Source organism: Phyllobates terribilis, unplaced genomic scaffold (genome assembly GCF_046119375.1).
Source record: "Phyllobates terribilis strain yellow unplaced genomic scaffold, ASM4611937v1 Scaffold_12__6_contigs__length_324123572, whole genome shotgun sequence".
Lineage (NCBI taxonomy): Eukaryota > Metazoa > Chordata > Amphibia > Anura > Dendrobatidae > Phyllobates > Phyllobates terribilis.
Window position 1 is genome coordinate 181,330,103 of NW_027362772.1, and position 22,664 is coordinate 181,352,766.

Here is a 22,664-nt window from a genome sequence, read left to right on the forward strand (position 1 = left end):
GGGAAAGTTTAATTTTGCACATCAGTCCCAAGTGAAAGTCAACTTTTTATACTTTGTATCAACTTTTATATTATATTGAAATGTACAGTATACAGTTTCTGTATCTATGTATTATCTATCCCAACCATAAGAGCCCCAATGACGATGGTGATAGTAAAGCAAGAACAAAACGTGCAACTTAGCTTGTACTTACGGAGGAGGAGCTGTAGCGGAGCTGACATGAGCGGGGGAGGGCCTCCTGGGGACACAGCCGGGTGGAACACGTTAGTAGAGGTAAAATGCAGACAGTAAGGATAAAGCGGAAATAATCCCCAAAACACTGCAGTGTGATTGTCCTCCGCCTTATCCTCACCACAGTAGATTGAAGATTACAGTTCTGGAACAAACTTTAACTTGTGGGAAATAAAAAATAAAAACAAGAATACTTTACACCAAGCACAGATCCTGGAAATGCTGAGGGCCGAGTGCTCCATCTTATAGGGGTTATCCCGGACTATTTATTATTTTACTATGGGCCTAAAAGCTAACAGGCAGGTAGTTGCTACCTAGCTACCTGGTGTCAGTCTCTGCTGGCACATAACAGTCACAGACCATGAAGTGGTCATCACATTGATAGAGCAGCTCTTTCTCTTCCGCCCTGCTCTGTCGATGGGGCGTGACCGCCAATGTCATGCTGATAGCCGACTCCCCGCTGCCTAGCAAACTGCAAGGAGCTGGCTGTCAATCACTAAGATGTTGGTAGTCACGCCCCATCGACAGAGCAGAGCAGAAGAGTAAGAGCTGCTCTGTTGATGTGGAGCAGCTGAATTGCCGGCAGGAGCGGTCAATGCCAGCGCTGGGTAGAACAGGCAGGTAGTTAACTGCCTGTTTGTTTTTAGGCCCATAGTACAAATAAATAAATAAATAGTCCTGGATTCACCCTTTAAAGGGGAGTCTGTCACCAAGTATTTGCTACCCCATCTCAAAGAAGCATGATATAGGAGCAAAGATCCCAATTCCAGTGATATCACTTACTGGGCTGCTTGCTGTAGTTGTCATAAAATTCATTTTATCTGCTGCAAATCTATCAGTTTTCAGTATAATCCCGCCCACACCAGTGTGCTAGCTTTCTGCCTATGCACAGTGTACACAGAAAGCGGCCAATTAGTGGTGAGGGGAGTGACTGAACTATATGGCAGCAGGTTTACTAATCTTCTAGTAATAATCTCTTGCTGATAAAACACTGATTTTATAAAAACTTCACTTAATAAGCGCAGTAAGTGACACATTGCCCAGAAACTAGGTCATTGCTTCTACATCGTGCTGCTGTCAGATTAGGTAGCAAAAACCTGGTGACAAATTCCCTTTAAATTAACAGGTGGAACTGTATACTGTAGATCTAACCGGGATATGTAGAGGTAGCGTGAAGTTCCGGGGTCCTCAATGCACAATCTGTGACGCCCCCTACTGCACTGTGACATTTATAATATTTATTGAGTTGTGGGGCCTCCTCAGGCTCCAGGGTCCAATTGCGACTGCCACCTCTGCCCCCTCCTAGTCTATTGCACGTGATGGGGGAGCACTTGAGGAGATCCGTACCTTCCTGGCAGGTGGCTCCTATGTAGCGGTTGAGACAGATGCATCCTCCGGTCAGGGCGTTGCACTGCGCGTTCCAGCCACAGTCGCAGCTCAGGCTGCAGTTTGGTCCATAGTGATTTAGCCTACAATCTGGGGTGAAGAACAAGCGCTCAGTGACTGTACCATCCACTTGGCTTTTTAACATGTGATGTCAGCCAATCCAGCATGCTGGGAGTTGTAGTTTCACAAGAGATGGAGAGCCACAGCTTGCAGACCATTGACCTATATGGTGTTCTCTAAGCTGTGTCTCCACCAAACTACAACTCCCAACTGCTGTGGTTTTGTAACGGTTAAAGAACCACCGCTTAAAAACCATTGACCTAACACACTGCTCCAGAATGCCAGCTCCGCTGTACCTAGATCGCAGGTCGCTCCCGTCTTCCCAGGTGGACAAAAGCAAACTCCAGTCACCGGGTCACAGCGTCCGTTCCCTTCACACTCGCAAATCTGCCCACAATTCTCTCCAAATGTTCCCAAGCTGCAGCCTGGAAGACAGAAGAGATGATAAAACTTTAAAGTTGGTGAGGGATAAGAATTCCAGTACCTAAAGGGCGAGTTCACACTTGAAACCCTTTTCTCACTTAATATTTAACGTTAATTTACAATTGAATTACTGTGCACGTTACATTATCTTGTACTGATCCTGAGATACAGCTTATATTATACTCCAGAGCTGCATTCACAATACTGCTGGTTGTTACTAGATACAGTCAGCAAGCTTGTGATGAGAGACACCACTAACAACTTAGATGTGCTCCAATAATGGAGAGATTTATCAAATGACACAGATTTCCTAGAATACAAGTCACAAAATCAAGCTGTGCACAGACAGTGAACCAGAGCTGAAGCCTGCTGCAGAATTGTGTATGCATCAGTACAGGGTAAGTAATGTGACTCCACCAGCAGAATAGTGAGTGCAGCTCTGGAGTATAATACAGGATGTAACTCAGGATCAGTACAGGATAAGTAATGTAATGTATGTACACAGTGACTGCACCAGCAGAATAGTGAGTGCAGCTCTGGAGTATAATACAGGATGTAACTCAGGATCAGTAATGTAATGTATGTACACAGTGACTGCACCAGCTGAATAGTGAGTGCCGCTCTGGAGTATAATACAGGATGTAACTCAGGATCAGTAATGTAATGTATGTACACAGTGACTGCATCAGCAGAATAGTGAGTGCTGCTCTGGAGTATAATACAGGATATAACTCAGGATCAGTAATGTAATGTATGTACACAGAGACCTCACCAGCAGAATAGTGAGTGCAGCTCTGGAGTATAATACAGGATATAACTCAGGATCAGTACAGGATAAGTAATGTAATGTATGTACACAGTGACTGCATCAGCAGAATAGTGAGGGCAGCTCTGGAGTATAATACAGGATATAACTCGGGATCAGTACAGGATCAGTAATGTAATGTATGTACACAGAGACCTCACGAGCAGAATAGTGAGTGCAGCTCTGGAGTATAATACAGGATATAACTCAGGATCAGTACAGGATAAGTAATGTAATGTATGTACACAGTGACTGCATCAGCAGAATAGTGAGGACAGCTCTGTGGTATAATACAGGAGGTAACTCAGGATCAGTACAGGATAAGTAATGTAATGTATGTACACAGTGACTCCACCAGCAGAATAGTGAGTGCAGCTCTGGAGTATAATACAGGATGTAACTCAGGATCAGTAATGTAATGTATGTACACATTGACTGCACCAGCAGAATAGTGAGTGCAGCTCTGGAGTATAATACAGGATGTAACTCCGGATCAGTGCAGGATAAGTAATGTGACTCCACCAGCAGAATAGTAAGTGCAGCTCTGGAGTATAATACAGGAGGTAACTCAGGATCAGTACAGGATCAGTAATGTAATGTATGTACACACTGACTGCACCAGCAGAATAGTGAGTGCAGCTCTGGAGTATAATACAGGATGTAACTCAGGATCAGTACAGGATCAGTAATGTAATGTATGTACACAGTGACTGCACCAGCAGAATAGTGAGTGCAGCTCTGGAGTATAATACAGGATGTAACTCAGCATCAGTAATGTAATGTATGTACATAGTGACTGCACCAGCAGAATAGTGAGTGCAGCTCTGGACTATAATACAGGATGTAACTCCGGATCAGTGCAGGATAAGTAATGTGACTCCACCAGCAGAATATTAAGTGCAGCTCTGGAGTATAATACAGGAGGTAACTCAGGATCAGTACAGGATCAGTAATGTAATGTATGTACACAGAGACCTCACCAGCAGAATAGTGAGTGCAGCTCTGGAGTATAATACAGGATATAACTCAGGATCAGTACAGGATAAGTAATGTAATGTATGTACACAGTGACTGCATCAGCAGAATAGTGAGGACAGCTCTGTGGTATAATACAGGAGGTAACTCAGGATCAGTACAGGATAAGTAATGTAATGTATGTACACAGTGACTCCACCAGCAGAATAGTGAGTGCAGCTCTGGAGTATAATACAGGATGTAACTCAGGATCAGTAATGTAATGTATGTACACATTGACTGCACCAGCAGAATAGTGAGTGCAGCTCTGGAGTATAATACAGGATGTAACTCCGGATCAGTGCAGGATAAGTAATGTGACTCCACCAGCAGAATAGTAAGTGCAGCTCTGGAGTATAATACAGGAGGTAACTCAGGATCAGTACAGGATCAGTAATGTAATGTATGTACACACTGACTGCACCAGCAGAATAGTGAGTGCAGCTCTGGAGTATAATACAGGATGTAACTCAGGATCAGTACAGGATCAGTAATGTAATGTATGTACACAGTGACTGCACCAGCAGAATAGTGAGTGCAGCTCTGGAGTATAATACAGGATGTAACTCAGCATCAGTAATGTAATGTATGTACATAGTGACTGCACCAGCAGAATAGTGAGTGCAGCTCTGGAGTATAATACAGGATGTAACTCAGGATCAGTACAGGATCAGTAATGTAATATATGTACACAGTGCCTGCACCAGCAGAATAGTGAGTGCAGCTCTGGAGTATAATACAGGATGTTACTCAGGATCAGTACAGGATAAGTAATGTAATTAATGTACACAGTGACTGCACCAGGAGAAGAGGGAGTGCAGCTCTGGAGTATAATACAGGATGTAACTCAGGATCAGTACAGGATAAGTAATGTAATGTATGTACACAGTGACTCCACCAGCAGAATAGTGAGTGCAGCTCTGGAGTATAATACAGGATGTAACTCAGCATCAGTAATGTAATGTATGTACACAGTGACTGCACCAGCAGAATAGTGAGTGCAGCTCTGGAGTACAATACAGGATGTAACTCAGGATCAGTACAGGATAAGTAATGTAATGTATGTACACAGTGACTCCACCAGCAGAATAGTGAGTGCAGCTCTGGAGTATAATACAGGATGTAACTCAGGATCAGTACAGGATCAGTAATGTAATGTATGTACACAGTGACTGCACCAGCAGAATAGTGAGTGCAGCTCTGGAGTATAATACAGGATGTAACTCAGGATCAGTACAGGATCAGTAATGTAATGTATGTACACAGTGACTCCACCAGCAGAATAGTGAGTGCAGCTCTGGAGTATAATACAGGATGTAACTCAGGATCAGTACAGGATCAGTAATGTAATGTATGTACACAGTGACTGCACCAGCAGAATAGTGAGTGCAGCTCTGGAGTATAATACAGGATGTAACTCAGCATCAGTAATGTAATGTATGTACATAGTGACTGCACCAGCAGAATAGTGAGTGCAGCTCTGGACTATAATACAGGATGTAACTCCGGATCAGTGCAGGATAAGTAATGTGACTCCACCAGCAGAATAGTAAGTGCAGCTCTGGAGTATAATACAGGAGGTAACTCAGGATCAGTACAGGATCAGTAATGTAATGTATGTACACACTGACTGCACCAGCAGAATAGTGAGTGCAGCTCTGGAGTATAATACAGGATGTAACTCAGGATCAGTACAGGATCAGTAATGTAATGTATGTACACAGTGACTGCACCAGCAGAATAGTGAGTGCAGCTCTGGAGTATAATACAGGATGTAACTCAGCATCAGTAATGTAATGTATGTACATAGTGACTGCACCAGCAGAATAGTGAGTGCAGCTCTGGAGTATAATACAGGATGTAACTCAGGATCAGTACAGGATCAGTAATGTAATATATGTACACAGTGCCTGCACCAGCAGAATAGTGAGTGCAGCTCTGGAGTATAATACAGGATGTTACTCAGGATCAGTACAGGATAAGTAATGTAATTAATGTACACAGTGACTGCACCAGGAGAAGAGGGAGTGCAGCTCTGGAGTATAATACAGGATGTAACTCAGGATCAGTACAGGATAAGTAATGTAATGTATGTACACAGTGACTCCACCAGCAGAATAGTGAGTGCAGCTCTGGAGTATAATACAGGATGTAACTCAGCATCAGTAATGTAATGTATGTACACAGTGACTGCACCAGCAGAATAGTGAGTGCAGCTCTGGAGTACAATACAGGATGTAACTCAGGATCAGTACAGGATAAGTAATGTAATGTATGTACACAGTGACTCCACCAGCAGAATAGTGAGTGCAGCTCTGGAGTATAATACAGGATGTAACTCAGGATCAGTACAGGATCAGTAATGTAATGTATGTACACAGTGACTGCACCAGCAGAATAGTGAGTGCAGCTCTGGAGTATAATACAGGATGTAACTCAGGATCAGTACAGGATAAGTAATGTAATGTATGAACACAGTGACTCCACCAGCAGAATAGTGAGTGCAGCTCTGGCGTATAATACAGGATGTAACTCCGGATCAGTGCAGGATAAGTAATGTGACTCCACCAGCAGAATAGTGAGTGCAGCTCTGGAGTATAATACAGGATGTAACTCAGGATCAGTACAGGATAAGTAATGTAATGTATGTACACAGTGACTCCACCAGCAGAATAGTGAGTGCAGCTCTGGAGTATAATACAGGATGTAACTCAGGATCAGTAATGTATGTACACAGTGACTGCACCAGCAGAATAGTGAGTGCAGCTCTGGAGTATAATACAGGATGTAACTCAGGATCAGTACAGGATAAGTAATGTAATGTATGTACACAGTGACTCCACCAGCAGAATAGTGAGTGCAGCTCTGGAGTATAACACAAGATGTGTGTATAAATCACGTTTGAATGTTACAATCGTGTTTTTTATATTCCCCTTTACATTATACTAAGGTTTTTCGTGTTTATATCTCAGAATTTTGTAAGGTATGTCCCGCATGTGACACCGACCTTTTTCACATCTGTCTCCATTGAAACCAGCAGGGCAGTGGCAAACCCCGGTCACTGGGTCACACGATGCTCCATTTTCACAGTCGCACATTTCCTGGCACTTGTTTCCATGGTAACCATGGGGGCAAACTACAGAAAGTAGTAAAAATGCAGCAATGAGTTTCACTCTGAGTTCTGCTTTTTTATCTAGTAAATATCCATTTTTGTTTCTCAGGGACTTTCTCTTCCTTGATGTCAGCGTCAGACTGCTGGTCCTTCGGTCATACACACTGGTCACCAGTCATTTTCCTGAAGTCGCCTCTCCGGGGCCCATTATTGTGTCAAAGTCACGAGCTAAGGGGGCAATCTAGTCGCATAGTCTTACCTGCTCGTCTTTGAGGGAATTAAAAAAGTTCCTAGAATGGTTTATCAAAATCTGTGTACAGGAAGACTAGGCTGCTATGGGTAATTGGTGCATGGAAACCACAAAGGTCCTTTGCCAACGAATGTGTATGAAAAGACTATCCCTATAAGCAGCTTCATCTTTTTTTTTGTGAAACAAGACATGTCCAAGAAGATAAGATTAGAGACTTCATAGACAATTGTAGGGGATTGTGAAATCTGTAGGTCACAGTCAGTATCATCAGAAGAAGGCCGAGCCTTGTAGGAAAACCAGGGATTAGGAGGGGAGGTCGCGGCCCTATTAGCACCTCACCCTCCTCCTATCATGGCCATTTCCTCCTCCTGAGCGGCATATCAGGGCGACTTACAGTGTTGGCATGTGTTTCCGTAGTACCCTCCCGAGCACTGACAGGTCCCAGTTACTCTGTCGCAAGTCCCATTGTTCAGGCAGGAACAATCCATCTGACAGGCGGCTCCGTATTTCCCAGGAGGACATTCTGTAATGAATGAGAGGAGTAATCTGAGCGGACATATTACAGAATATTTACACAGCATTGTTCGAGGCTATTGGCCAATGGAGTAACTTGAAGCTCGTAGGCCCTAATGCAAAATCTCCAACGGGGCCCCTAATTACTGCAAATCGTTAATAGTACTGGTCTTTAAATATGGGCCGAAGTGACCTTTTAGCCCCCTTAACTTCCAGGAAGTGGGTGCAATCCAACCCCTGAACCTATTATCATTACACCCCTGGACCGGACCGTGTGTAGCAGTTATGGAGAACGCATAGGACCAAAAATTACTGCTCTGATACATTGCAACAAAAAAATCAATTCAGGATTGGTTTGCATCGATTTTCAGCCTCTGAATGTAGATACGGGTTTTGATTTATTGAGTCCAAGTAGAGATTTTGAAAATGGTACACAACTTGCATATGATTAGGGGGCGCTGCAACACAGCGGGTCATTGTGTACCTACCATCCTCGCATGTGACACCAGTCCATCCCAGGCCACAGCTGCACGTCCCATCGGCCGGGTTACACAATCCTCCATTCTTACAGGAGCAAATCTGCAGACAATTTGCTCCAAAATAATTTTTGGTGCAGGCTGAAATGTTCAAAAAAAGTCCATGATGGCCAAGCATATGCCTGATACATTGAGTCAAGAATTACACCGACATCTACTCATTTCTAGAAGTATCCCAATGCGGCCCACCACCAGCAGCCAGACCCCCACAAACTGCTCAGGGAGCCTTGTGGTATAGAAAGTGGACAACCCCTGTGCTGCATTTTATTCTGCAGGGTGGGCCATTTATATGGATACAGTTAAATGAAATGGGAATAGTTGGTGATATCAACTTCCTGTTTGTGGCACATTAGTAGATGGGAGGGGGAAAACTTTTCCAGATGGGTGGTGACCATGGCGGCCACTGCGAAGTCTGCCATTTTGGATCCAACTTTATTTTTTTCAATGGGAAGAGGGTCATGTGACACATCAAACTTATTGAGAATTTCATAAGAAAAACAATGGTGTGCTTGGTTTTAACGTAACTTTATTCTTTCATGAGTTTTTTACAAGTTTATGACCACTTATAAAATGTGTTCAAAGTGCTGCCCATTGTGTTGGATTGTCAATGCAACCCTCTTCTCCCACTCATGACACACTGATAAATAAAGTTGGTTCCAAAATGGCCAACTTCAAAATGGCCGCCATGGTCACTACCCATCTGGAAAAGTTTTCCCCCTCCCATCTACTAATGTGCCACAAACAGGAAGTTGATATCACCAACCATTCCCATTTAATTTAGGCGTATCCATATAAATGGCCCACCATGTATATATCGTGCTCTATGATTGCCGTTCATACCGCGTTCGCAGTTTTTTCCTATCCTTCCAGGCGCACAGACACAATCGCCGGTCACATGATCACAGGATCCATTAGGACCGCAGCGACACACGTGGCTGCACCCATTTCCGTATCTTGCCGGGGGACACACTGTAAAAGAGCCACTAATTACATGACATGGCAGTGTATAGGTATATAGCACATAACACCAGGAGAGGCTTACCAGTGCCACAATCGGGCCCCAGGTAACCCGGCAGACAATGGCATGCTCCAGTGGTGGCCTCACAATGGCCACCGTTCTTACACTTGCAGTCCTGCTCGCAGTTCCGGCCATAAAATCCACTGGTGCATTCTGAAATAGGAAAATATATACAACAATGGAAGAAGTGAGTAAGGTTTCCAACACTGATGTGTGAAACCATCCGTTCTGACTTCTGTAGTGAACGATGCACTTACTTATCTGACACGTGTGTCCATGATAGCCTGGAGCGCAGATACACTCCCCGGTCACTGGGTGGCAGTCTTGGTGCTGACTAGGGCACTGACATATTTTGCCACAATTTGTGCCATAGGTTCCAGGCACACAAGCTGGGGGAGGATACAGGAAAACCAGGCATTTACGACATAATGGAAGACTGGTAATATCTATACATCAGTAATGACGTCATAGGGAAGACATCAAGAGGCATCTACATCTGCTATAGTCAATCAGTGCTGTCATTTACTAAATATCACTGTATTTCATGGATTCTACTTTCTACATTTTCCCACTTACTTTGGTCACATCCATTGCCTGTAAATCCTGGTGGACAGCCACACTCCCCGGTGATGTGATTACATGGGGTTCCATGGGAGCAGTTACAAACTTTCACACAATGATCACCATATGAGCCCGGCAGACAAGCTAGGAAAAATTTAAATAGAAACTAATTTACATTAAGTGGTAAATTATGAAACTTATATTTTTGCACATTGGAGCAATATTGTAGTAGTTATATTCTAATACATCGGAGCAGTATTATAGTAATTATATGTTAATACATAAGAGCAGTATTATAGTAGTTATATTCTTGTACATAGGGCAGTATTATACTAGTTATATTCTTGTACATAGAGGCAGTATTATAGTAGTTATATACTTGTACATAGGGAGCAGTATTATAGTAGTTATATTGTTGTACATAGGAGCAGTATTATAGTAGTTATATTCTTGTACAAAGGAGGCAGTATTATAGTAGTTATATTCTTGTACATAGGGGGCAGTATTATAGTAGTTATATTCTTGTACATAGGAAGCAGTATTATAGTAGTTATATTCTTGTACATAGGGAGCAGTATTATAGTTGTTATATTCTTGTACGCGGGTGACAGTATTATAGTAGTCATATTCTTGTACATAGGGGGCAGTATTATAGTAGTTATATTCTTGTACATAGGGGCAGTATTATAGTAGATATATTCTTGTACAGAGGAGCAGTATTATAGTAGTTATATTCTTGTACATAGGGGGCTGTATTATAGCAGTTATACTCTTGTACATAGGAGCAGTATTATAGTAGTTATATTCTTATACATAGGAGGCAGTATTATAGCAGTTATATTCTTGTACATAGGAGGCAGTATTATAGTAGTTATATTCTTGTACATAGATGCAGTATTATAGTAGTTATATTCTTGTACATAGGGGGCAGTATTATAGCAGTTATATTCTTGTACATAGGGGCAGTATTATAGTAGTTATATTGTACATAGGGGCAGTATTATAGTAGTTATATTCTTGTACATAGATGCAGTATTATAGTAGTTATATTCTTGTACGCAGGTGACAGTATTATAGTAGTTATATTTTTGTACATAGGGGCAGTATTATAGTAGCTATATTCTTGTACATAGGAGCAGTATTATAGTAATTATATTCTTGTACATAGGGGCAGTATTATAGTAGATATATTCTTGTACGGAGGAGCAGTATTATAGTAGTTATATTCTTGTACATAGGGGGCAGTATTATAGCAGTTATACTCTTGTACATAGGAGCAGTATTATAGTAGTTATATTCTTATACATAGGAGGCAGTATTATAGCAGTTATATTCTTGTACATAGGAGGCAGTATTATAGTAGTTATATTCTTGTACATAGATGCAGTATTATAGTAGTTATATTCTTGTACATAGGGGGCAGTATTATAGCAGTTATATTCTTGTACATAGGGGCAGTATTATAGTAGTTATATTGTACATAGGGGCAGTATTATAGTAGTTATATTCTTGTACATAGATGCAGTATTATAGTAGTTATATTCTTGTACGCAGGTGACAGTATTATAGTAGTTATATTTTTGTACATAGGGGCAGTATTATAGTAGCTATATTCTTGTACATAGGAGCAGTATTATAGTAATTATATTCTTGTACATAGGGGCAGTATTATAGTAGATATATTCTTGTACAGAGGAGCAGTATTATAGTAGTTATATTCTTGTACATAGGGGGCAGTATTATAGCAGTTATATTCTGGTACATAGGAGCAGTATTATAGTAGCTATATTCTTGTACATAGAGGCAGTATTATAGTAGTTATATTCTTGTACATAGGGCAGTATTATAGTAGTTATATTCTTGTACATATGAGCAGTATTATAGTAGTTATATTCTTGTACATTGGAGCAGTATTATAGTAGTTATATTCTTGTACATAGGGCAGTATTATAGTAGTTATATTCTTGTACATAGGAGCAATATTATAGTAGTTATATTCTTGTACATAGGGGCAGTATTATAGTAGTTATATGACGTATCTGGAGAAGATCCGCCTGCTGAAGACCTTCCTGGTCCCGCTCTTCCTCTATATCAGTGTGGTGTTCCCAGTGCCCGATGCGTTACTCCCCAGACTTACCAATGTCTTCTTTCACTTCTTGTGGGGTAACAGAGGGAATGTGGTCAGGAGAAACATTGTCTATCTCCCCCATAAGGAGGGTGGTCTCTCCATGCCCTGTCCTGAGCTCTTCTTTAATCTTAGGTTTCTTATGAAGAACTTTTCATTTTGTAAGAATTCAGAGAAAGCGCCATGGTCTTGTTTGTTTAAGGGCCAGATCCAGCAGTTTGATTCCGTGTGGTCTGTAGGGGACCCCATCAAGAGAATCTCAGGCCGACTAAAGAATAATGTTTCTTGGTATGGTGTCCATGTAATAAGTTAGGTCGTTCGATGGAGGATCCTGTATGATGACGTCAAGCAGCTCAGTAGGAAGGAGCTGTATAAGAAAGTTCTGTCATCTCACTTTAGTGGCCATGTACAACTGAGGGGCGCCCCAAGTCTAGATGTAAAACAGGCTGCAAAAAACGTCCTAGATCCCAGAGTTCCCCCTCATATGAGAGACGTGGCGTGGCTGGGGCTCCATGGTAAGATGTATGTTAGAGATAACCTAAAGTGTAGGAATGTATCAGACAGATCATGTCCTAGAGAAGAGTGTCCGCATACACAGGAGACCATGGAACATCTGCTGCTAGAGTGTCCTTTTAGTATGCAGGTATGGGAGTGTGTGTCCTTGTCCCTAAAGTTACCGCACCTGGTGGGACAGTCGTATGGTCAACTGCTGTACGGAGACTTCCAACCTGAGCTCAGGGCGTATAACCGAAGCTCACTATATGTAATAAATGTGGTGACCATCTATCATCTGTGGTGTGCACGGTGCTGCCTGCTCATCAATAAGGAGGTCCTGTCCTGTGATAGTGTCAGGTATAAGATCCTGGAAAGTCTCAAGTCAGTGTATAAGAAAGATATAAAGATTAACTCAGGTAATGTGAACTGGAGGAACATTCATGTATCGGCATTTATCAATGTTATCTAATGTCATTGCGTAAGTGATGTAATAACACAGTATTTACTTTCTTTAATATTTATTATTTTGTGATTTTAATGTAATTATTCTGTAATATTTGGTTGTAAGTTTTAAATAAAAAGATCATTATAGTAGTTATATTCTTGTACATAGGAGCAGTATTATAGTAGTTATATTCTTGTACGCAGGTGACAGTATTATAGTAGTCATATTCTTGTACATAGGGGGCAGTATTATAGTAGTTACATTCTTGTACATAGGGGCAGTATTATAGTAGTTATATTCTTGTACATAGGGCAGTATTATACTAGGTATATTCTAGTACATAGAGGCAGTATTATAGTAGTTATATTCTTGTACATAGGAGCAGTATTATAGTAGTTATATTCTTGTGCTTATCAGCAGTATTATAGTAGTTATATTCTTATACATAGGACAGTATTATACTGGTTATATTCTTGTACATAGGGGCAGTATTATAGTAATTATATTCTTGTACATAGGGGGCAGTATTATAGTAGTTATATTCTTGTACATAGGGGCAGTATTATAGTAGTTACATTCTTGTACATAGGAGCAGTATTATAGTAGTTATATTCTTGTACATATGAGCAGTATTATAGTAGTTATATTCTTGTACATAGAGGCAGTATTATAGTAGTTATATTCTTGTACATAGGGGCAGTATTATAGTAGTTATATTCTTGTACATAGGGGCAGTATTATAGTAGATATATTCTTCTACAGAGGAGCAGTATTATATTAGTTATATTCTTGTACATAGGAGGCAGTATTATAGTAGTTACATTCTTGTACATAGGAGCAGTATTATAGTAGTTATATTCTTGTACATATGAGCAGTATTATAGTAGTTATATTCTTGTACATAGAGGCAGTATTATAGTAATTATATTCTTGTACATAGGGGGCAGTATTATAGTAGTTATATTCTTGTACATAGGGGCAGTATTATAGTAGATATATTCTTCTACAGAGGAGCAGTATTATATTAGTTATATTCTTGTACATAGGAGGCAGTATTATAGTAGTTACATTCTTGTACATAGGAGCAGTATTATAGTAGTTATATTCTTGTACATATGAGCAGTATTATAGTAGTTATATTCTTGTACATAGAGGCAGTATTATAGTAATTATATTCTTGTACATAGGGGGCAGTATTATAGTAGTTATATTCTTGTACATAGGGGCAGTATTATAGTAGATATATTCTTCTACAGAGGAGCAGTATTATATTAGTTATATTCTTGTACATAGGAGGCAGTATTATAGTAGTTACATTCTTGTACATAGGAGCAGTATTATAGTAGTTATATTCTTGTACATATGAGCAGTATTATAGTAGTTATATTCTTGTACATAGAGGCAGTATTATAGTAGTTATATTCTTGTACATAGGGGCAGTATTATAGTAGTTATATTCTTGTACATAGGAGGCAGTATTATAGTAGTTATATTCTTGTACATAGGAGCAGTATTATAGTAGTTATATTCTTGTACATAGGGGGCAGTATTATAGTAGTTATATTCTTGTACATAGGAGCAGTATTATAGTAGTTATATTCTTGCACATAGGGGGCAGTATTATAGTAGTTATATTCTTGTATATAGGAGGCAGTATTATAGTAGTTATATTCTTGTATATAGGAGGCAGTATTATAGTAGTTATATTCTTGTATATAGGAGGCAGTATTATAGTAGTTATATTCTTGTACATAGGAGCAGTATTATAGTAGTTATATTCTTGTACATAGGGGGCAGTATTATAGTAGTTATATTCTTGTGCATATGAGCAGTATTATAGTAGTTATATTCTTGCACATATGACAGTATTATACTGGTTATATTCTTGTACATAGGGGCAGTATTATATTCTTATATATAGGGGCACTATTATAGTAATTATATTCTTGTACATAGGAGCAGTATTATAGTAGTTATATTCTTGTACATAGGGAGCAGTATTATAGTAGTTATATTCTTGTACATAGGAGCAGTATTATAGTAGCTATATTCTTGTACATAGGAGGCAGTATTATAGTTTTATGTTATTGTACATAGGGGACAGGATTATAGTAATTATATTCTTGTACATAGGGGACAGGATTATAATACTTATATTCTTGTACATAGGAGCAGTATTATAGTAGTTATATTCTTGGACATAGAGGCAGTATTATAGTAGTTATATTCTTGTACATAGGGACAGTATTATAGTAGTTATATTCTTGTACATAGGGGCAGTATTATAGTAGATATATTATTGTACATATGAGCAGTATTATAGTAGTTATATTCTTGTACATAGGAGGCAGTATTATAGTAGTTATATTCTTGTACATAGGGGGCAGTATTATAGTAGTTATATTCTTGTACATAGGGGCAGTATTATAGTAGATATATTCTTCTACAGAGGAGCAGTATTATAGTAGTTATATTCTTGTACATAGGAGCAGTATTATATTAGTTATATTCTTGTACATAGGAGGCAGTATTATAGTAGTTACATTCTTGTACATAGGAGCAGTATTATAGTAGTTATATTCTTGTACATAGGGAGCAGGATTATTGTAGTTATATTCTTGTACATAGGGGGCAGTATTATAGTAGATATATTCTTGTACAGAGGAGCAGTATTATAGTAGTTATATTTTTGTACATAGGAGCAGTATTATATTAGTTATATTCTTGTACATAGGGACAGTATTATAGTAGTTATATTCTTGTACATAGGAGGCAGTATTATAGTAGTTACATTCTTGTACATGGGGGAAGTATTATAGTAGTTATATTTTTGTACATAGGGGGCAGTATTATAGTAGTTATATTCTTGTATATAGGAGGCAGTATTATAGTAGTTATATTCTTGTACATAGGAGCAGTATTATAGTAGTTATATTCTTGTACATAGGAGCAGTATTATAGTAGTTATATTCTTGTACATAGGGGGCAGTATTATAGTAGTTATATTCTTGTACATAGGGGGCAGTATTATAGTAGTTATATTCTTGTGCATATGAGCAGTATTATAGTAGTTATATTCTTGTACATAGGAGCAGTATTATAGTAGTTATATTCTTGTACATAGGGGGCAGTATTATAGTAGTTATATTCTTGTACATAGGGGGCAGTATTATAGTAGTTATATTCTTGTACATAGGGGGCAGTATTATAGTAGTTATATTCTTGTGCATATGAGCAGTATTATAGTAGTTATATTCTTGCACATAGGACAGTATTATACTGGTTATATTCTTGTACATAGGGGCAGTATTATATTCTTATATATAGGGGCACTATTATAGTAATTATATTCTTGTACATAGGAGCAGTATTATAGTAGTTATATTCTTGTACATAGGGAGCAGTATTATAGTAGTTATATTCTTGTACATAGGAGCAGTATTATAGTAGTTATATTCTTGTACATAGGAGGCAGTATTATAGTTTTATGTTATTGTACATAGGGGACAGGATTATAGTAATTATATTATTGTACATAGGGGACAGGATTATAGTACTTATATTCTTGTACATAGGAGCAACATTATAGTAGTTATAATCTTGTACATAGGAGCAGGATTATAGTAGTTATATTCTTGTACATAGGGGGCAGTATTATAGTAGTTATATTCTTGTACATAGGGGCAGTATTATAGTAGATATATTCTTGTACAGAGGAGCAGTATTATAGTAGTTATATTCTTGTACATAGGAGCAGTATTATAGTAGTTATATTCTTGTACATAGGGAGCAGGATTATTGTAGTTATATTCTTGTACATAGGGGGCAGTATTATAGTAGATATATTCTTGTACAGAGGAGCAGTATTATAGTAGTTATATTTTTGTACATAGGAGCAGTATTATATTAGTTATATTCTTGTACATAGGGACAGTATTATAGTAGTTATATTCTTGTACATAGGAGGCAGTATTATAGTAGTTACATTCTTGTACATGGGGGAAGTATTATAGTAGTTATATTCTTGTACATAGAGGGCGGTATTATAGTAGTTATATTCCTGCACATAGGGGCAGTATTATAGTAGATATATTCTTGTACAGAGGAGCAGTATTATAGTAGTTATATTCTTGTACATAGGAGCAGTATTATAGTAGTTATATTCTTGTACATAGGGAGCAGGATTATTGTAGTTATATTCTTGTACATAGGGGGCAGTATTATAGTAGATATATTCTTGTACAGAGGAGCAGTATTATAGTAGTTATATTTTTGTACATAGGAGCAGTATTATATTAGTTATATTCTTGTACATAGGGACAGTATTATAGTAGTTATATTCTTGTACATAGGAGGCAGTATTATAGTAGTTACATTCTTGTACATGGGGGAAGTATTATAGTAGTTATATTTTTGTACATAGGGGGCAGTATTATAGTAGTTATATTCTTGTACATAGGGGGTAGTATTTTAGTAGTTATATTCTTGTACATAGAGGGCGGTATTATAGTAGTTATATTCCTGCACATAGGCCACGCAAATGAGAATTATTCTAGCAGAAGGGACACAGTGGACAGAGGAGAATGCTCCTCCCAGGGTACAGTGAATGTAAAATCTGGGTGCATGATTCAAAACCAAACAACTTTTTAGGCTGTGTGTCCACTATGCGTTTTTCAAGCATTTTTGGAACGGAATTTCCGCAGTGAAAACACTTTACAAACACTTGGTAATACGAGCCCCATGGTCCCCAATGATAATCCGCATGTGCTGTGCACATGCTGCGGAAATTTCCGCTGCGGATTATTATTGCGGAAAAATACGCAGCATGTCCATTAATTTAGCGGAAACGTGGCGTAATCGCCGCCATTGACTTGCATTGAATCGCTTAATCTCCACATGACTACATGTACACATGCGGATATTAAGCGATTCAATGTGCGGATGGTACCCGGGTCTGGAGAAGAGGAGACTCATCCAGACCCAGGTACCATAGTAACTGTTAAAAAAAAGAATTAAAATTTAAAAAAAAATTATACTCACCTTCTGATGGCCCCCGGTCTTCTCTCCGGTGCGTCCTGGCTCACCAGCGGTTCACGATGGAGTAAAAGGACCTTCCATGACGTCATTTAGTCATGTGACAGGTCACGCGCCCAACGACGTCACCGGTCGCGTGACCCGTCACATGACTAAATGACGTCACGGCAGGTCCTTTTTCACCATCGCGAGCTGCCGGGGAGCCAGGACGCACCGTACAGTAGACCGGGGGCCATCAGAAGGCGAGTATAATGTTTATTTTTCATTTTTTACCATTCTTTTACTATTAATTTGGTCACACTATATAAATCCATGCCATTTCCATGGATTTATATAGTGTGTCCAAGTTGTCAAGCACTTTCCAAGTGATGCTAAAATCGCTTGAAAAAGCGCTTAATAACCCGCATGCAGAAATGCATGTGAAGAACACTTCACATCCGCATGTCCCTGGCAGGAAAACGCATGTACAATCCGCATGTACAATCCGCATGTACAATCCGCATGTACAATCCGCATGCACAATCCGCATGCACAATCCGCATGCACAATCCGCATGCACAATCCGCATGAGTTTTTCCTGCCAGGGAGATGCAGAAAAAATCTGCAGCATTTCTGCTTCGTGGGCACTTAGCCTTACATAATGTATTTTCCTACATCTTGTACCTCAGATTGCAGAACTTACGCTTATCACAATGTTTTCCTCTCCATCCTTTGGGGCAGTCACAGGCACCAGTAATGTGGTGACAGGAATTGCCATATCGACATTCACATTTTTCCAGGCACTGGACTCCAAATGTCCCCACTGGACAGGCTGCAACATAAAGTTGGGTACATGGTATATTCTATCAATTATTGGTGGATATATGGTAAGCGATACCACAGGACAAAGTTCCATTTCCATTCCATATATATATCACTTCTTTTAGGGCTGTAGGATCTATATTCTTCACGCCTGGCTGTTTGATATATATTTTTTAATCTGATCAGTGTCTCATCATACACTATTGTTTTTTCCCCCTCTGCACCAGGCTGCAGCTCGGCTCGTTCAGACAGGCAGCTTTGTCTCAGCATAAGCCCAACAAGAAGAATTAAAGAGCTCATTTCTATTATAACAATAAGATGATTATAAACTATAAGCAGCCAAACCTCCAGTGAAGAAAAGATCATCAGATAGGAAAGCAGAGTGTGGGACCTGTAATGGCTTCCATTGTGGTTGTCAATTAAGAATAGATGGATAAAATTACACCTCAATCACTTGGGATTATTGGCATTGCCTTGTCTAAAAGGGATGTTCACTATAAGGTGGCCTGGTGGTCATCAGCTTAGGATTCAGTAGTTGAAGCTGCCTGTGATTAGTTGCCATCACTTTGAAAACCATCAGCTACAGTATCATTCTCATGCAGCGGCTCCCGCAGGAGCGGTGCAGTATTGCATGGAGCATATTTAAAGGAAATCTGTCACCAGGATGGTTCCACATAATCTGAGAGCAGCATAATGTAGAGACTGAGACCCTGATTTTAGCGATGTATCATTTACTGGGTTGCTTACTGTAGATGTGATTAAAATCGTGGTTTTATCAGCAGGAGATTATCACTAGAGGACTAGTAAACCGGCTGCCATATTCATTAGCTCTGTATAACCCCACCCCCAGCACTGATTGGCAGATTTCTGTGTACAATGTGTATAGGCAGAAAACTACCACAGTAGTGTGGGTGGGGTTATACAGAGGTCCGCATTAGGAGAACTGCTAGATCTGCAGCAGAGAAAACAGGGATTGTACCAAAACTGCAGCTCTCAGATGGAATAGCAAAAACTTTGTACCAGATTCCCTTAAAAGGATTATTATTTCAAATGTTTAAACAGTTCAGAAGGAAAATTCATCACCTCCAAACATATTGATCTGGCTCCAGCTCAGGCAATACAAGTGATAGGAAAACGGTGTAACCAGGCTAGAGTGGGGGTTCGGTGCAGCTTAAAAGAGACTTCTTGTAGGTTTAAGCTTAAAACAACACCATTAAGAGAAGATAGAACTTAACAGGTATTACCAGATAGAATCCGACCTGTGGTCCCTCTGTCTTGTGGCCTTAGGCTGCTGCCTACTTTGCCTTTCTTTCCTGAATCTTGCCCTGCTTTCACACGATCATATTATTTCTCCAATCTCTCCCCATACGTCATACCTTCACCTACCTGTCTGACAAGTTTCTCCAGTCCACCCCGCTGGGCACATACAAGCGCCTGTGCCACGATCACATAGTCCACCATTTTGACAAGAGCAGTTTTGCATACAGTTGTCTCCATATTTTCCCAGAGAACATTCTGGCACAGGAATAGAAGAATAAGCGACAATGTAATTGGTCACAGCAGCTGAGTGTGAGGTCCAGCTTCAGGGTGTAAACCTACAACTGGTGTTACATGGGGGATTACTCACCCAGCTCACACGCCAATCCCGTCCAACCTTTGGGGCAAAGACAGCGGCCGGTGATGTGATTGCAGGCACCTCCATTTCTACAGATACAGTGCTGAAGACACTTTTCTCCATAGAAACCATCTAGACAAGCTGGAGAAATAAAAGTTAATGACACACGTTTTTAAATATGGCAATATCTGTGACATGTCGAGCATGCACTGCTATAGCTGTAATGGGAAAACCTACTGGGGACGTTCCAGAATCGCATTGCCCTTGGTCATTTACACCGAGTGCTCTGCCGCTAAATCAGAGCCGCACAGTCCAGGGATTTAACCATTAACCGCTTCACCGCTCTAGTCACCGAGAGGAATATTTGGAAACTGAATTTATTGGCCCTCTATGGAGGTATTTTTAGACACCATGCAGCGGTATTATGTTTTATTGTGATGTGAGTGTGGTAGTATTAGGTTTTATTTATTAGTATCTGAAAACTATATGTCGGTGGTAGCACTGCATGAAAACATTATTTGCCACATAAGAAGAGGGTATGTAAGTAAGAATAAATTAAATCAATATTTTTTTCATTTTGAGACATAATATTTATACCAAAATACCATATATTATACACTTAAAGGGAACCTGCCATGTTGAAACTGGTATCTGATCTGGAGGCTGGATGTTATAGAGCAGGAGGAGCTGATCTGAATGGTATACATTTTAGTGGGAAAAATCATGGTAAAACTTGTATTTTATTCAGTTGAATCCCTGGTGTTATATGTATACGAGTCCAGTCTGTGGCCCTATTAATGACTGACAATCTTTCCTGTATGACTGATCTGTAGAAACAGCTGTCAATCATTAGTAGGACTGCCCTCTGGACTCACTAGCGGGTCCGCCCACTGGACTCACTAGCGGGACCGCCCACTGGACTCACTAGCGGGACCGCCCACTGGACTCACTAGCGGGACCGCCCACTGGACTCACTAGCGGGACCGCCCACTGGATTCACTAGCGGGACCGCCCACTGGACTCACTAGCGGGACCGCCCACTGGACTCACTAGCGGGACCGCCCACTGGACTCATACATACAAACACCAGGTATTTCAGTAAATAAAATACAAGCTATACTGAATCTTTTCCTACAAACCTATATATCACTCTGCTCAGCTTCTCCATATGGTGTTGTCCACAGATAGGACTTCATGTACAACATGACCGGTTCCCATTAATATACACACACGTATATATGTGTTCATATATGCAGCTTTTACACTGACAACAGTTAATGCAAACAATGCTGCCTGAAGGCGTATGTTGCCCTTTATTTCAGACAACCCGTTTAAGAAGTCCTGACTTACCATGCTCACACAGTGGCCCAGTCCACCCTGGCGCACAGATACACTCCCCGCTAACATGGTTACACTTGGCGCCATTATGGCACAGACACGTCTCTTCACAGCCTCTTCCATATCTGTTGTTTTCACATTCTACAAGAAATATATGAAACCATTATCTAATGACCTGATAGGAAATGTTCCAATATGAACCATGACTTAATAGTGACAGACCCTTAAATGGAAACTGTCAGGAAGGTCAACCCTCCTAAACAGTCTATACGGGCATGTAGGTCATAGGAAACTGAATAAAATGATACCTTGATATCTGAAATCCGATGTCTTATTCCAGAGAAATCCACTTTTTTCTGAATATGTAAATGAGCTGTTAAAACCTCTTGGCTGGACATAGATCTCCTGGAGAATCTGCCTCCAGAGCTTATTATAAATGAAAGGGAGAGTTTCCAGTGTGAGACATGTAATGACTGACAGTCTGCTCTCCTGATCTACACTGGTAACTCTCCCTTTCATGTAAAATAAGCCTTGGAGGCAGATTCTCCAGGAGATCTATGTCCGGCCCATACATCTTTACAGCTTATTTACATATTATGAAAAGTGTGGATTTTCCTGGAATAAGACATCGGATCACAGATATCAAGGTATCATTTTATTCAGCTTCCTATGACCTACATGCCCATATAGACACCTCAGGAGGATTGATCCTACTGACAGATTCCCTTTAAGGGGCTCTCTACTATATAGAATGTAAGTTCTGGAGTCGTCCGCTCCTGTCATTCTACAAACCTCTATTTCATCTGCTTCTCGTTATATAATCTCTGCATCTGATAAAGTGTGGGAGCAATCAACATGGCTGTCGAAACCTTTTTTTTGACGCGGTCACCTGACTTTTCTAC

The 22,664-nt window shown here is 40.0% G+C and overlaps 1 protein-coding gene across 2 annotated transcripts in view; it reads right to left on the reverse strand.

The window, feature by feature from the left end:
- MEGF6 (multiple EGF like domains 6) overlaps window positions 1–22,664 on the reverse strand; it is a 536,046-nt gene that overhangs the window by 2,367 nt on the left and 511,015 nt on the right. For both annotated transcript variants that reach the window (XM_073656500.1, XM_073656501.1), the window contains 14 exons: window positions 21,775–21,903; window positions 20,437–20,565; window positions 20,196–20,324; window positions 18,691–18,819; window positions 9,925–10,053; window positions 9,606–9,737; window positions 9,373–9,501; window positions 9,171–9,299; window positions 8,283–8,411; window positions 7,676–7,804; window positions 6,927–7,055; window positions 1,974–2,102; window positions 1,579–1,707; window positions 194–238 (listed from right to left, as the gene is read on the reverse strand). In XM_073656500.1, coding sequence (XP_073512601.1) covers window positions 194–238; window positions 1,579–1,707; window positions 1,974–2,102; window positions 6,927–7,055; window positions 7,676–7,804; window positions 8,283–8,411; window positions 9,171–9,299; window positions 9,373–9,501; window positions 9,606–9,737; window positions 9,925–10,053; window positions 18,691–18,819; window positions 20,196–20,324; window positions 20,437–20,565; window positions 21,775–21,903 — 1,725 coding nt within the window. The remainder of the gene's footprint in view (window positions 1–193; window positions 239–1,578; window positions 1,708–1,973; window positions 2,103–6,926; window positions 7,056–7,675; window positions 7,805–8,282; window positions 8,412–9,170; window positions 9,300–9,372; window positions 9,502–9,605; window positions 9,738–9,924; window positions 10,054–18,690; window positions 18,820–20,195; window positions 20,325–20,436; window positions 20,566–21,774; window positions 21,904–22,664) is intronic.